The sequence below is a fragment of the Triturus cristatus genome, chromosome 5_2 (assembly GCF_964204655.1).
Source record: "Triturus cristatus chromosome 5_2, aTriCri1.1, whole genome shotgun sequence".
NCBI classification, from domain to species: domain Eukaryota; kingdom Metazoa; phylum Chordata; class Amphibia; order Caudata; family Salamandridae; genus Triturus; species Triturus cristatus.
The window spans coordinates 778,687,488-778,700,436 of NC_140588.1; the positions used below are offsets into that span (position 1 = coordinate 778,687,488).

Here is a 12,949-nt window from a genome sequence, read left to right on the forward strand (position 1 = left end):
TACACCGAGTCTCTTCAGGCTGTCCACAGGACAGTACAGGTTAGGAGGACAGGTGCAGCTGGGAGCTCGTGGCATCAGGGCACACATCCGTTGTTTCACCAGATGTCTATGGGCACGAATGCGGTGTGGATGGAGTCTGGATCTCTCGACAACAGTCCATGGGGTTACAGTTCTCCTGTGAGATGTTGGTCGGTCCAGCCTCATCTCATGGTGTTGGGGTTGACGTTAACAGTTCAAATTGGGGGGTGCATCAGGAGCGTTGGTGGAGTCAGCTGCAGAAGTTTCTTTTGAGGTGCTCTGGCTCTGTGAAAGGCAAACCTGCCAAGGCTGGGATGATACTGACCGTGTTTGGACGTCTTCCTTTGATGCCCGGTGCGTCTTAGTACCTGTCGGTGAAACAGCTTCGATATATCTCTCGTGCTGGGATTCCATCGTACAGAAACTCCCTTGCTGCCCTTATCTCTGGGTTGACACAGGACCGTGTGGGCGTGCGGGGACCGCTGCAGGATCGCCAAGAGGGCTACGCCCGAGTCGCTTGGCAACCACAAGGGTAGATAATGCAAAGGTTGGGTGTCCCTCATTCGTTTCTCTGCTGGGGTATGGTGCAATGGCTTGCCGCTGGCTGCTGCAGCCACCTCTCTTCTCACACCGCTGCAGTTTTCCTGATGCAGGAGCTTAGGAAATGTTGATGTTATGTCGGTGAGGCCTAGAGAGTGGGTGTGAGTAACATGGTCTCTGTCGGGAGTGTAGATGGCCATCGGGCTGTCAGCATGAGCAGATGAAAACCCACTCACTAGTAGACAGGGACATGTGGTGCTGGCCGTCTGTCAGGGGATGTCGTGGCTCCTTGCTAATTCTAGTTGGCTTGCCTATGGGCAGGTGTCTCATCTGACGGTTCCTCAGCTTGGCTCATGGTGGCAGGGCCACTGACTCTCTCTTTCTTTTCCTGAGGCAACGACCAGCCGCGCATGACTGTGAATACTGTTGCTGACTTTCTTCAATGCTGGTGCAGCAGGGCGGCTTGTCTTTTATCTGACGTTCGCTCAGTCAGGGCCGCTCGGCGCTGCCACTTCAAATATGGGCCACAAAAGCCTTTCTAGTGGTGCGGGCCACGCCTTTCTGCTGTCTGCACAACTAACTGGGGAGGCGTTCATAATGAATGCGGCAAAGGATGACGTTCTCTGGTGGGTGCTGTTTCGTCGACCACGCAGATGCTGCAGCTGCGGGTAGGGGTTCTTACCTTTTGCAGCAAGGGTCGACAAGTGCTTTCTATTTCTTTACTTTTGATGCAATCGTGGCACCCGCGCCGTTTCCGAGATTATAACAAAAGTAATGAAAACAAAAGGAAATGGTGGGCGGACGCTTTTAGCATATAAAGAAATAGGAAACAAGTATTTGCAATGCAATAGGTCTCGAATTTACCAGAGTTTAAGCTATTCTATTGCAAATGCTTGTTGGAGTTTACTTCTCCAGTGCAATCCAAGCCTCCACACAGTCAGTGTCTAAGTGAATCTTTTACCTCTCACGGCCCCTTTCTTTGAAAGAAATGTTCGCCACGGCCGAACTGTCCGTCACTTCCAACATGTCTGAATGGGAGTGGCTGGATCTTGAACTGGATTGGTCCGCATCTTGCCAGTTACGGTTTGCGTACCAATTCATAGACTCTCGGTGCATCAAGTTAGGATGTCCTCAAGTGTAACTCCTAAAACTGTCACTTAATCCTCGAGTCCAGCTCATCAACAAATAACTAATCTGTTTGCACAAAATTAAGCATTCAAGTGAAATGTGTATGTTAAGGGCAATAATATGACATTAATTATTTAAAATACATCAGCATTGCGAGCATTTTCACATTTAAAAAAATCTTTTAAAGTTTCAATTTTGTAATTTCATTTTTTTATTCAGTGTTCATAGCAACTGGTACCACAATAATCTGCTATAAATCGTTGACATGAGCCTGTTTACATACGTGACTCACATAAAAACCTTTATTTCTACTTTAGGTACACTCAGATTTGCAATCAACTGAATATAATGAAAGAGTGTAAGAATACAATGTAAGAGGAGCCTAGAAGGGACATGACAGGGGAAGAGGAGCAGGGCTAAAGTGAACAAGCATTTGCAATGCAATAGGTCTTGCATTTGCAAGATTTTAAGCTATTGGCATTGTAAATGACAATGCCTTTTATTTATAAACAACATATAAATAAAAGGCATTGTCATTTATAAAACCAATAGCTTAAACTCTCGCACATGTGAGACCTATTGCATTGCAAATGCTTGTTTTAATTACACTTAACTAATTTCATGGGAGTGCCTATTACAACACTAACCGTATCAACGTTTTCAGATGACTCCATGTCACCGTGGTTTCAGCAAGCCAGCCCTGGGTGTTTCTGTTACTAATACTTATTTTCAGGTGCGTTGCATCAACTGAAGTGAACCCGGACTACAGCTACCAGAATGCAATAGCAGCACCACATTCTCAGTAACAAGGAGCCCTCTGGTAACCTTAATGTATGAGGAGTGGAAACAAGCTGACTCATTGCTGCAATTCAAACACGGGAAAAAGTAGAAACCTGATTATTGACACTTAATTGTTTTGTGCATTTCAGAGAACTATCTGTTTATTAAGGGAATGGCCCCAGCTCCTTGGGATCTGTGCGGGCACTTACTTTGCAGTGACCTATAACACCATGTGCAGATTTGCCACCCAGCTTCGAATTATATGTTCCCTTTAGGCAGGGCTTTAAGTGGGATGATAAAACTGGAGATCTCTCAAAGGGGGGTGGCCGATTTAATTAAGGGCGTGGCTTAAAAAATGTAAGCTAAACATCTGTGCTTAGAATAGTGTGCCACCCGACTGGTATTTTGCTGCTTCTGTCATTGCATCTAGGTATAGAATACAAGTAACATTACACCTACAACAAGCCAGGGCTATTGGCTTTGTCAATTGGTGTTAGTTGCATAAGACAAATAAGCCACAATTATGGCTTAGTTGTATTTAATATTGAAAATGTTTCCTTTCTGAAATGATGAGGCTATGAAAGAACTATAACGAGTCTCCTTGAAGTTACATCAAAGGCAGTAAAGGGTGACACTGCTGCAGAGCTAAGATTAATTTTTTTACCCTGAGGGCAAAACATGGAGAGCCCAATAGGGACCCGTCTCATCACCTGCTTTTTAAAACTGGTACCCGGCCCACTTAAAGCCCTGACTTTAGAATTAAATCTCTTTTATTGGCAAAGCAAATAGTGAGAGCAGTACACATCCTGTTGGGCCGGCAGCGAAAGCAAATCTGGTGTGCCAAGCGCACTAGGCATTCTATTGGAGCATACAATTAGAAAGGGGTTACACAGCATGTCGCCTACAACCCAAGGTGGGCGGGCTGCGTCTCAAAAGGGATGTTAAGATCTGATTTGGTGACCATATACATGCCAAATAATAGGGAGAACCAAGAGTCGTCTCAGGTTAACACCCTGGAGATGCTCTCTGACATGCATAACTGCGGAGACAGCCAAATTAAGAATTTCAAACCCAAAACAAAAGAAAATTCCCCCTAAAATCAAAGGCATAAACCACAAATCTCTATCCCCCCACCCCGTCTGAACGAGCCAATCACCGTAAATGATTGCGATCAGGGGAGAAATCATAGAACGAGAGTAGTCTAGGAGCCATCCAGATCTCCCTCCACTACTTGGCCGTCTGGAATCAGCCTCAAAATGCATAAGTATTTAGGGCACGTCAGCTCTTGAAACTCAGAAGAAAGGATAGAGATGAAAGGAGCCCAGACTTTAGTATATTTTGACTTATCTGTATGGGTTGCCATCGATAGCCGTTCCTTACCAAGCAGAGACCAAAGCTGGTGAAGCCATTGTGGGTGGTCAGAGATTCTGTCTGTGCTCCAGCTGGACAACAATACTCGGTGTGCGGCATTGAGTGTCAGGGTCATCTCACTACCTTTAATGGAGCGGAGAGGAGCGGGAATGTAGGTGCGTTTGGTAGTCCTACGAGCGTATATGCGGGGAATCTGGGAATGGTAGTGTTGAAGGCTCGATCAATATCATCCAGTATCTGGTCCCAGTACCTGGTAGTTTTGGGCAGTGCCACAGGAGGTGAAGTAACGTGCCGGGGTTGTCACAGCCCCGCCAGCACAGGCCATCACATTGGGAATTCCATTTCTGCATAAGCCCTGACTTTAGGGTAACCATCTGATTCTATGTAATCACAAACACTGTTTCCAGCCCTAGGTCTACCCATGACAACCTAATGCATTCTGGGAATTGTAATCTTGGCATACTTCTATTAACCTAAATACACTACCATTGATGATAGCAAGTATTTGTTGGGGATTAACTGAAAATAGTAACTATGATGATATAGCCACTCGCATTCCCTTCCACAGCTGTACTGTTCACTTTTTATGAAGTCTACACAAGAAGGCCATGCACTTACCATCGCAGCGGTCTGGTTCACCTGGTGTTGGGCCGCCTTGATTTTGGCTTGCAGGTGCGCTGGAGGGTGGAAGTACTTGCACTTCTCCCTTGAGCATCGGCCTTTGATGTAATCCATGCAGACTGTAACAGTGTTCTCGTTCGTGTCAATCATCGCGATATCTATAGGGTGGGCGTAACGGCAGTCGTTCTCGCCACGTGTGCAATTTCCGCGTTGAAATTCTCTGCAAACCTTAAAATAAAACAAATGTAAAATGGCATCTGAAATGTGAGCATTCTGCTATGCTGACATGGTGGCATCTTGTATAGCAAATACATCAAAATTAAAAATGCAGAATGATGACTTCTCCTTCCATAAGTTCTTCATTTCAACAAGAGTACCCTATATGCAACAGCTCGTCTGGTAATTATTAACCAACAATGGAATCATTTTATCTAATCTATAACAACTACTTCCAGCGGCCAAGGGCATAGAGTTAAAAAGCTTCTCTCATGGCAAACTGGTATTTTGGGGATATATTTTGATCAGTTTTGTGCATTCATATTTCTTATACATGTTTGCTTGACCATTTTCATTGAAGTGCCAAATAATTCCTATCTATGCTATTCACTAATAGACCGTAATTAGCTATTCACTCTAGTTGTTGGACATCATTTGTCATTTCGTAATATGAGACAGTAATACATGTATTATACCCATAATCATTTGTATCCACTGACTATAGCATACGGTTACTACACAGATTATTTTTATTCAGGGTTTAAAGTATATTCTTTATGGGGTTACACAGATGGGACATCAAGGCAAATTGGGCATCATACACAAAGCTATCTACCTGTGTGTTGGAAATTGGGTTTTTGGTTGAGGGGGTGGAAACCTTCTCAAGCAACAAGCACAATCCTTGCCAGATTGACCCACAAAAAGTCACTAAATTAACCTGTGTGGTATCTTGGCACATAAGCAGTGAGGCTTACCTTGGAGGAACTTTGTTAGGTATTTATGCAGCACACAAACAGTAATAAAGTGAAAACAGAACACAAGAAAAATCCCACACCCATTTAGAATAACGTAAACATTTTTTTTTACACAAAACTTATCCAATCGATGAAAAAGGAGTTTTGAATGTTAAATTTTTTAGTGATAAATAGCACCCAAAAGATCAAAGCACGAACCACGGGCATCTAGTCGCGAGAGATAGACAAAAGTTATGGCCAAACGCGATGAAGTGCTGTTCGGATACAGGAGGTAGATTGGGCCCGGTCTCAGTTTAGCTTCCTGAGAAGGTAAACTTAAAGAGGGGCAAGCAGCAAGCAGTGACTGAGGAGGGGGCATTGTCGGCAGGGAGCCGCAGGATGAAGTCGCAGTGAAGATTTTACGTTTGGACTTTTTCATTTTTTTTGAGACTCTAAAATCTTCAACGGGACGAAGCTGCAGGCTGTAGCTGATGAGGACTCCACGAGGACCGGAGACCCCTTCTGCGGAGGGCAGCTAAACATGATTTATTTCTGCAGGGAAGAACCTAGCGAGAGCTACCACAAAGTCAGTCTGACCATAGATGCAACTTGGATAGATCGATGAGCAGGTAAGTTCTGGTTCTCTGCCGGTTCTCAGGCCACTTTTTGTTGGAAAATATTCAGGCCACTTTTTGTTGAAAGATTTTCAAAGTCCCATGTTTTGGATTTTGCCTGTTTGGGCATCATTGGCACCACTTCCAAGTGCCCAGGACTAGAGAGGCACCAGCAGGAGGGCATGAGTCACTACAGGTCAGGTCCAGGTGCAGGGTTCAACAATATTGGAGCTTGTTGTGACCCTTTAGCTTAGAACAGCCATTGGAGTCCTGGGCTCATGCAGTAAGTCAGGTCTCAAGCAGCAGGGCAGTCCTCTGAGGGTAAAAGGCTGCTTCAAGTAGCAGGGCAGTCCTCTGAGGTACTCAAGCAGCAAGGTAGTCCCCTGCAGTACAAGGCAGTCTTCTGAGTGTCCTCCACAGGTCCAGGAGTGGTCTGAATGTCCAATATTTATACAGTGCCAACTTTTCAAGTGGATGAAAGCTCTAGGCTATTTACCAAATCTGGTTCTGGAAATGTCCTTCTTTCGCCTTCCCACAGCCATGTGACAGAAGCTGCAGGCACCAAATGGGTAGGACAAGAAAATGCCACTTTCTAAAAGCGGCATTTTCAGAATTACGACTCAAAATCTGACTTTGCCACTAAAGAGGATTTTTAATTTACAAGTCTTTTGGGATCAAACATGACATTTCATCCTGTTTTCAATCAAACATTTGCATTTATTTAATGCAATTATGTTTCCCAATGTTATCCAATAGGAGAGGTAGGCCTCATAGTAGTGAAAAACGAATTTGGCAATGTTTCACTATCAGGAAAGGTAAAACTTAAAAACACATGTCCTACCTTTTAACTTTAATGCATCCTGCCCTATCGGCTATGTAGGTTTTACCTCAGGGGTTACTTATATGTATTAAAACGGGAAGCTTAGGCTTGGCAAAAGGTTTCATTGTCAGGTCAAATTGGCAGTTTAATACTGCACACAGTCTGCAATGGCAGTCCTGGCTAGTAAAAGGATGTCAGGTATAACAGCGTGTAACCTTTATAAGAGTGTAAAATCTCATTTATTATTCACAGGAGTAATGTTTTCATCTGTCAAGGGTTTTCTTACACAGACATATCTGTGCGAGTAACTCTTCTCTTCGGGGGACATTCCCGGTAGAAATGCCCACAAACATGGACATTTCTGGGTATTCAAAAATACTGTCTGCCTCCTTTACGGCTAGGATGTGGTTGAAGATTTACTTTTGCCAAGAGCAAGAGTAAATCCTTTTAGAGAATTAGAAGGGGATTGGAACACCTTATAAGTGACATGGTGTAGGAGAAGTGATTTTGCAACAGAGAAGGATATTCATCCTGTGAAGAAAAAAAATGTTATCAAATGATTACACCTAGAAATCTTTGACTGTCATAGATTGCCAAATGTAGGCTTCAATAGTTTAATAAATTTGAAACAGATGGAAATCTACACTTATGTGAGTGTAGAAATCTGCAGATTAATAGTTCTGAATGCATTAAAGAAATGGGCCAGTAATGTTTGTATTTGCAGTTTTCAGCAATCATCCTTGGACCAGCAGCCCCTAAAATAACTGGGTGATTGATGCACATCAGGCATAGACAAAGGGCATTTACGTTTACTACTTAATTGTATTACCAATAACTGTGAGTCCCAACATAGAAGACAATCTCATCAATGTCTTTGTAAACAACCATTTCTTCCTGAAACGTTGGCAAGGTATTAAAAAGCCGTGAACCAACAGGTACGTACAGAGAGCAGATTATCCTAAAGAGAACCTAGACCTCTGAAGAACTCCAAGACTGTCTGTGGAGTAGGAAATCACAAGAAAAACTTAAACAAACCTTACCTGTGGAAATATCATCGTCAGAGACACAACAGAAAAGCTGTGTCGACCACTGTACACTTGAGCCTTTCTTCCATCTGGAATCATCCTGTCATTTATACCCTCCATCCCCAAAGCAATTTTACATCAGGGATGATTGCCACAACCTTCACAGAATGATCGCTTTATTAGCTGTATGCAGTTTCCTTCAACTTCCACCAGTCTACATTTAGTGTATGAATACAGTTTATCTCCTAAGCCTTGTGACTAGGGCTATCCACGACCAAAACATTTTTCTAGGCTTATTTTAACACGGCGTTCCAACTCATTTGGGAATATGGGCTGTGTTTTCAGTACAGGGCTGAATTTCTGTCTAAAGTAGGTTCCTCCTCTCCAGCGTAAGTACCTCTCCTGCGTGCAGCCCAGTGTACTACCTTAGAAGCTTCTGTTTTCTTGAACTAGTATATGTGGACACCAAAATTAACAAGCATGTAACGAAACGAAAATGTGTGTATTTTCAAGATTCATAAGTTGAGGTTTGGAGAAAAAATAGTTGAATTTCCAAAATATATTTGCAACTGATATTCAAGTGAAAAAAATCAAACAGTTTTGGGGAGACTATTGCTAATATTATTAACTTGGTGTGAGAGGGCACTGCAGTCTGGCTGTTACGTATTATGCATGAAGAGGCATTCCACATGGAGAGCCTATTTCACATTACTCCTGGCAACCGTGGCACGGACGTGGACACTGCTAGAAATCATGCATATGGTGACCACTAATGTAATCTTGCATGATGTGGTTACTACCACCTCTCTAATAATATCAAGCTCAAGTGGATTTTCATTTAGCACAAGTAGCTCTTATTACAGAAAAGGTTGGAGACCTCTGGTCCAAAGTGACGAAGGGGACCGTTCAGCTTATGCTGGGTGTTATTCACGATTCTTGGAACAATCACTGATACTTACTTTCCAGACCGGGAGGATATTCCCTGGGAAATGGTACACTTCACCCTCCTGAACTCCCTCAATATTAGGCTTTTCAGTGCCAATCTAAATAGGAGTCATCACAAGGTTTTTTCTTGCACATGATTATGGACAATGCACAGTGCAGTGAATGTTATATGGACAGATACAGGTTACTAAGTAGTGTTCACAGCATCAGGAGAGACATTCCTGCAGAATGTTGCTTACAGTCACTCTTGCAGACCAATCTAAAATTGTTTATAGAGTGTACATTTCTAACTAGGTATGTATACCCAGGTAGACGAAATTGTTATAGTCAAGCCATTCCTATTAACCAAGCAAGCTAAACTGTGGTAAATCTGATAAAAAACATAAGGCAGCAAAAGTATAAATTATAGGGATACAAGCTTACCACTGAGCTCACTTTGGTATTAAATTCCAGGGAAAATAAGCTCCCTTGAAGACCCTCCAGTCTTCTGTCCAAACATCTGATGCAAATGGGTGGTATTGCAACGCAGTGTGTGTTTTTCCGCTCCAGCCTAAGGTTCAGCATGCTTATTTCAATTTTCATAGCATTCACCTTTCAGCCCTGACTCCACCCAGAGGAGGATGTCTCAGTCGCGTCATGCAGTTGGCTGGTTAGCGCATCATTCCTCCTTTACAAAATGCTTGCATTGCAATGACTGAGAGACTACTGCCCATCTCAAAAGTATTCCGGCTCATCACACAAGAAATGATCTCCTATATGCATTTCATACAGTGTTCTTCTTACATGTGTTATGTCAGGGCTCAAAATAAACACATAGCCCCTGCTTTGCCAATGCTTGTCAAAACATGAAAAGACTAACATTTGGGTTAAGTGTTAACAGTAGGAATGGAAAGGCAGTGGATGTCATTCTCATTAGGGGTCGCCACCGATATCCAAGATTCTATTTCCCCAATATCTGCCTCTTCCGCCAGGGCACCTCTCCATCTTTTGCCTTGCTTACAACTCCCTCTGGCAGTATGCCAGGATCAAGGCAGCTCCTTAACTGTCAAATCAATACAATTATGTGTTTCTTAAAAGTGATATTTTACTGCCATTGCTCTGCTCAGTACAATGTTTTCAGCAGAAGAGCCAACTACTGGCATGTTGATAAAATATTTAGGTTATCTGATGGTGCTTTTTAAATCTGGGTTGGAGGCAATTTTAGCTGTCTCACCAGAGTTGTTGTACTTAAAGTAGTACATAAATACAAACACACATAACTACACAGAAAGAGGATGCTGGCCAGCCCCCTTCAGCCATTGGTTACTTCAAGTGTCATTTACATTCTGGATCGGCCTTCATAGAGTGGGGCTATGGGCCAGCTCTGTTCACCCATTGCCGTTATTCCCCCAGTCATTCACAATTTAACTCAGCCCACTAGACAGCCATGGGATGAACAGAACATCAGCCGAATGGCAGCATTCTGCTGGTTCACATTTGCTTCCACCCGTGTGAAGAGGCTGTACAAACATACAAGCCTCTGTGCCCGCAGTGAATTCAGATGCAGAGTGAGGCCACCAAAGACTTTATTATTGCTATCATACAGGCAGCAATCAACAGATCTCATCACCCTCGGCGTACAACCCAAGGCCTTCTCGACATACGCAATACCAGCAGCATTTTGGCGCATTGTAATTCCAAGCACCACCCAAGCTGTACACTGTCTTCGTGAGCATGACGGGGTATTGTTCACTTGTGCGTTGTTGCCTCCTCAGTGCTACTTATTCCCTCATTGATTTTCTAATCAACTATACTTGTTTTAACTTCCCAGCCTGTTTAAAAGCAATAAAAGGTATTACTATTATTCAGACGTTTGTAAGTCTTTATCGGGCTTCCAGCTTCCATGGGGGCAGGCTCTACAGGTGTGCGTTCAGTTCGCTGAGCCATCCTGTCGGCTGTCCACCAAGGTGTTTGGTATTCTGTTTGCAATTTTTGATCATAATTCAGTTTCTTTGAATTTTTTAAGTAGGCTAGTTACACCTTTATGATATATGTAATAGGATTTGAGAAGAGGCATTTTTTTTTACAGCAGAATATGTTGGCAAGATGTCATTAATTGAGTGTCTTTGGTGTTTGTTTATTTTATGAGCAGAATGGAAATAGCTTGGGGTTTCCAACTTTTTCTGTAGTAAGAGATATGCTCAATGAAAACCAGCCAGCACTACTAATATTACTAGAATTGTATTACTGCCCACATCAGAGAAGTTTCATTTAGTGGCCATCCACATGCAAGATAACGCACAGTGTGAGTGCATCATGCAAGGTTTCCTGCACTAAAAAGCTTTGTCAATGTGCAATGCCTTTATACACAGGTAATACATAACAGCCACAGCAGCAATGCCCCTGGCACCAACTTCATATTAGTAACAAGTCTTCCCAAACATCGGCTCATGACTTCTGAAAATACACACATTTTCGTCTCAAATACGCACTTTTCAATTTTGGCATCCATTTATTAATTCAACCAAGAATTTAGTAGGCAGGGCTGAATTCAGGAGAGCTAATTATGGGTAGCTGGAGTGCTACCAGCAGCCCGGCCCGTGAAGATAAGAGCGGTGGGACCTGGTTATTATTTATTGAATTTTCCCTCGTCATTGTCCATCAGAATCCCACCGCCACCCGGCCCCACCGCCCTTACCTGCACGGACCGCGGCTGGTCTAGTGGCTACCAGTAGCAGCTCATGAGCTGCTTGTGGGAGAAGCCTGAGCCTGGTTGATCCAATCAGAAAGATGGAGAGGTGAAATGCTAGAGGGGTGAGTGAGCACGTGTAGCAGGTTGACTCTGTCCCAATAGCCAGCACTCTCAATATATTGCAAAGGGTGCTGGGGGTGTGGAGGGAAGGGTGCTCGGGAGGGGGCTGTTCATGCGTGTGTCGCTGGATCTGGAAGCAACCTAGTCCCTGTACATTGTAGATAAAACAATACAAACCACAGAAATGTAACATGCAGTTTCATTTATGTTGCGCCCGCTCTCTGCTCAGTTAATATTCTTCGACCTCTCACTTTTTTGTCTGTAGAAAGTGTTCATTGCATAGAGATGTCAAAAAGACTCAAAACGCCACCATCATACTTGTTATACAAACTAACAGATGTGACATTTTAGGCAAATTGAGTACGAAAATATTGCATTTTTTTAGCATTTGGAACTTTGCATTTTTGAAAGAAAGTTGAAAAAGAAGCTTCTGTTTCAACTACCAAATTACAAAATTCGGTATTTATTTTTCTATGTAGAATTTGCATTATGTGTAGTAGACAAAAACAACGACTTTCTCAGAAGTACAGATTTATAGATGTATATAACTTAATGGGATTTTTGACAGTGTTTAGGTACCCAGGGGTAGACCAGAGAGCCCCCGACCCCCCCGACCCCCCCTCCCCTACTGCTAAAGTGTACGATACATCAGATGATGGATGGTGCAAACACTTCCTCGTGCACCCCTTACTAGGTGCTAATTCACACATACAACGTGACCTACCTGTCTAAGATACATGTATGATGGTTGTTAACATTGGACAGCATATGTAAGGACGTGTTTCTTGACTGGCATCTCTGCCAGACTATACTTGACCTGCGAACAAACCTGATGTGATCTGTGGGCACCATTTACCGTGGTAACTATAGTGGGGTGCATCACTGAGACCAACATGTCACCTGAATGAACAGGTCGACTGAAGACACGGCAGCATTGTAGGAGGCAGACAATGTCAGCGGGGCTGGATGAATTTGTGTAAAGTTGAGAGGAGGACGTTGTGCACATGTCAATGTTTCTCTGACGCCCAACTCAAGCGGTTGATGAAGTGATCGCTGATTTTGCCTTATTTGCCTCATGATCTACTATATATTTAGCATATTTTTACTAAAATAAATGTTCTTCGATAAACAGTGAAAACTGCTGCACACTGGGTTCCTTTGCAAGAGTTAACAGGCCACATTTGAGCTGCTGAATGCTGCATTCAAACATTTCAACAGGGGTCATTTTGCTCAGACAGTGGAACAGTCTTACTCGAGGAAGGAGGGCTTTTGCCTGTAACCATAAGCAAAACCATAATTTACTCAAATGTAATTCAAACAGGGTGGAAAGAATGATTCCTTTTAAA

The 12,949-nt window shown here is 43.2% G+C and overlaps 1 protein-coding gene across 7 annotated transcripts in view; it reads right to left on the reverse strand.

Moving 5' to 3' along the window:
• Nucleotides 1-12,949, reverse strand: part of LOC146829259 (muscleblind-like protein 3) — a 504,035-nt gene that overhangs the window by 73,300 nt on the left and 417,786 nt on the right. For all 7 annotated transcript variants that reach the window (XR_014962213.1, XR_014962212.1, XR_014962214.1 and 4 more), the window contains exon 5: nucleotides 4,456-4,686. Coding sequence is in view for 4 of the 7 variants with exons in the window: in XM_085607894.1 (XP_085464020.1) it covers nucleotides 4,456-4,686 (231 nt within the window). In the remaining 3 variants the exon portion in view is untranslated. The remainder of the gene's footprint in view (nucleotides 1-4,455; nucleotides 4,687-12,949) is intronic.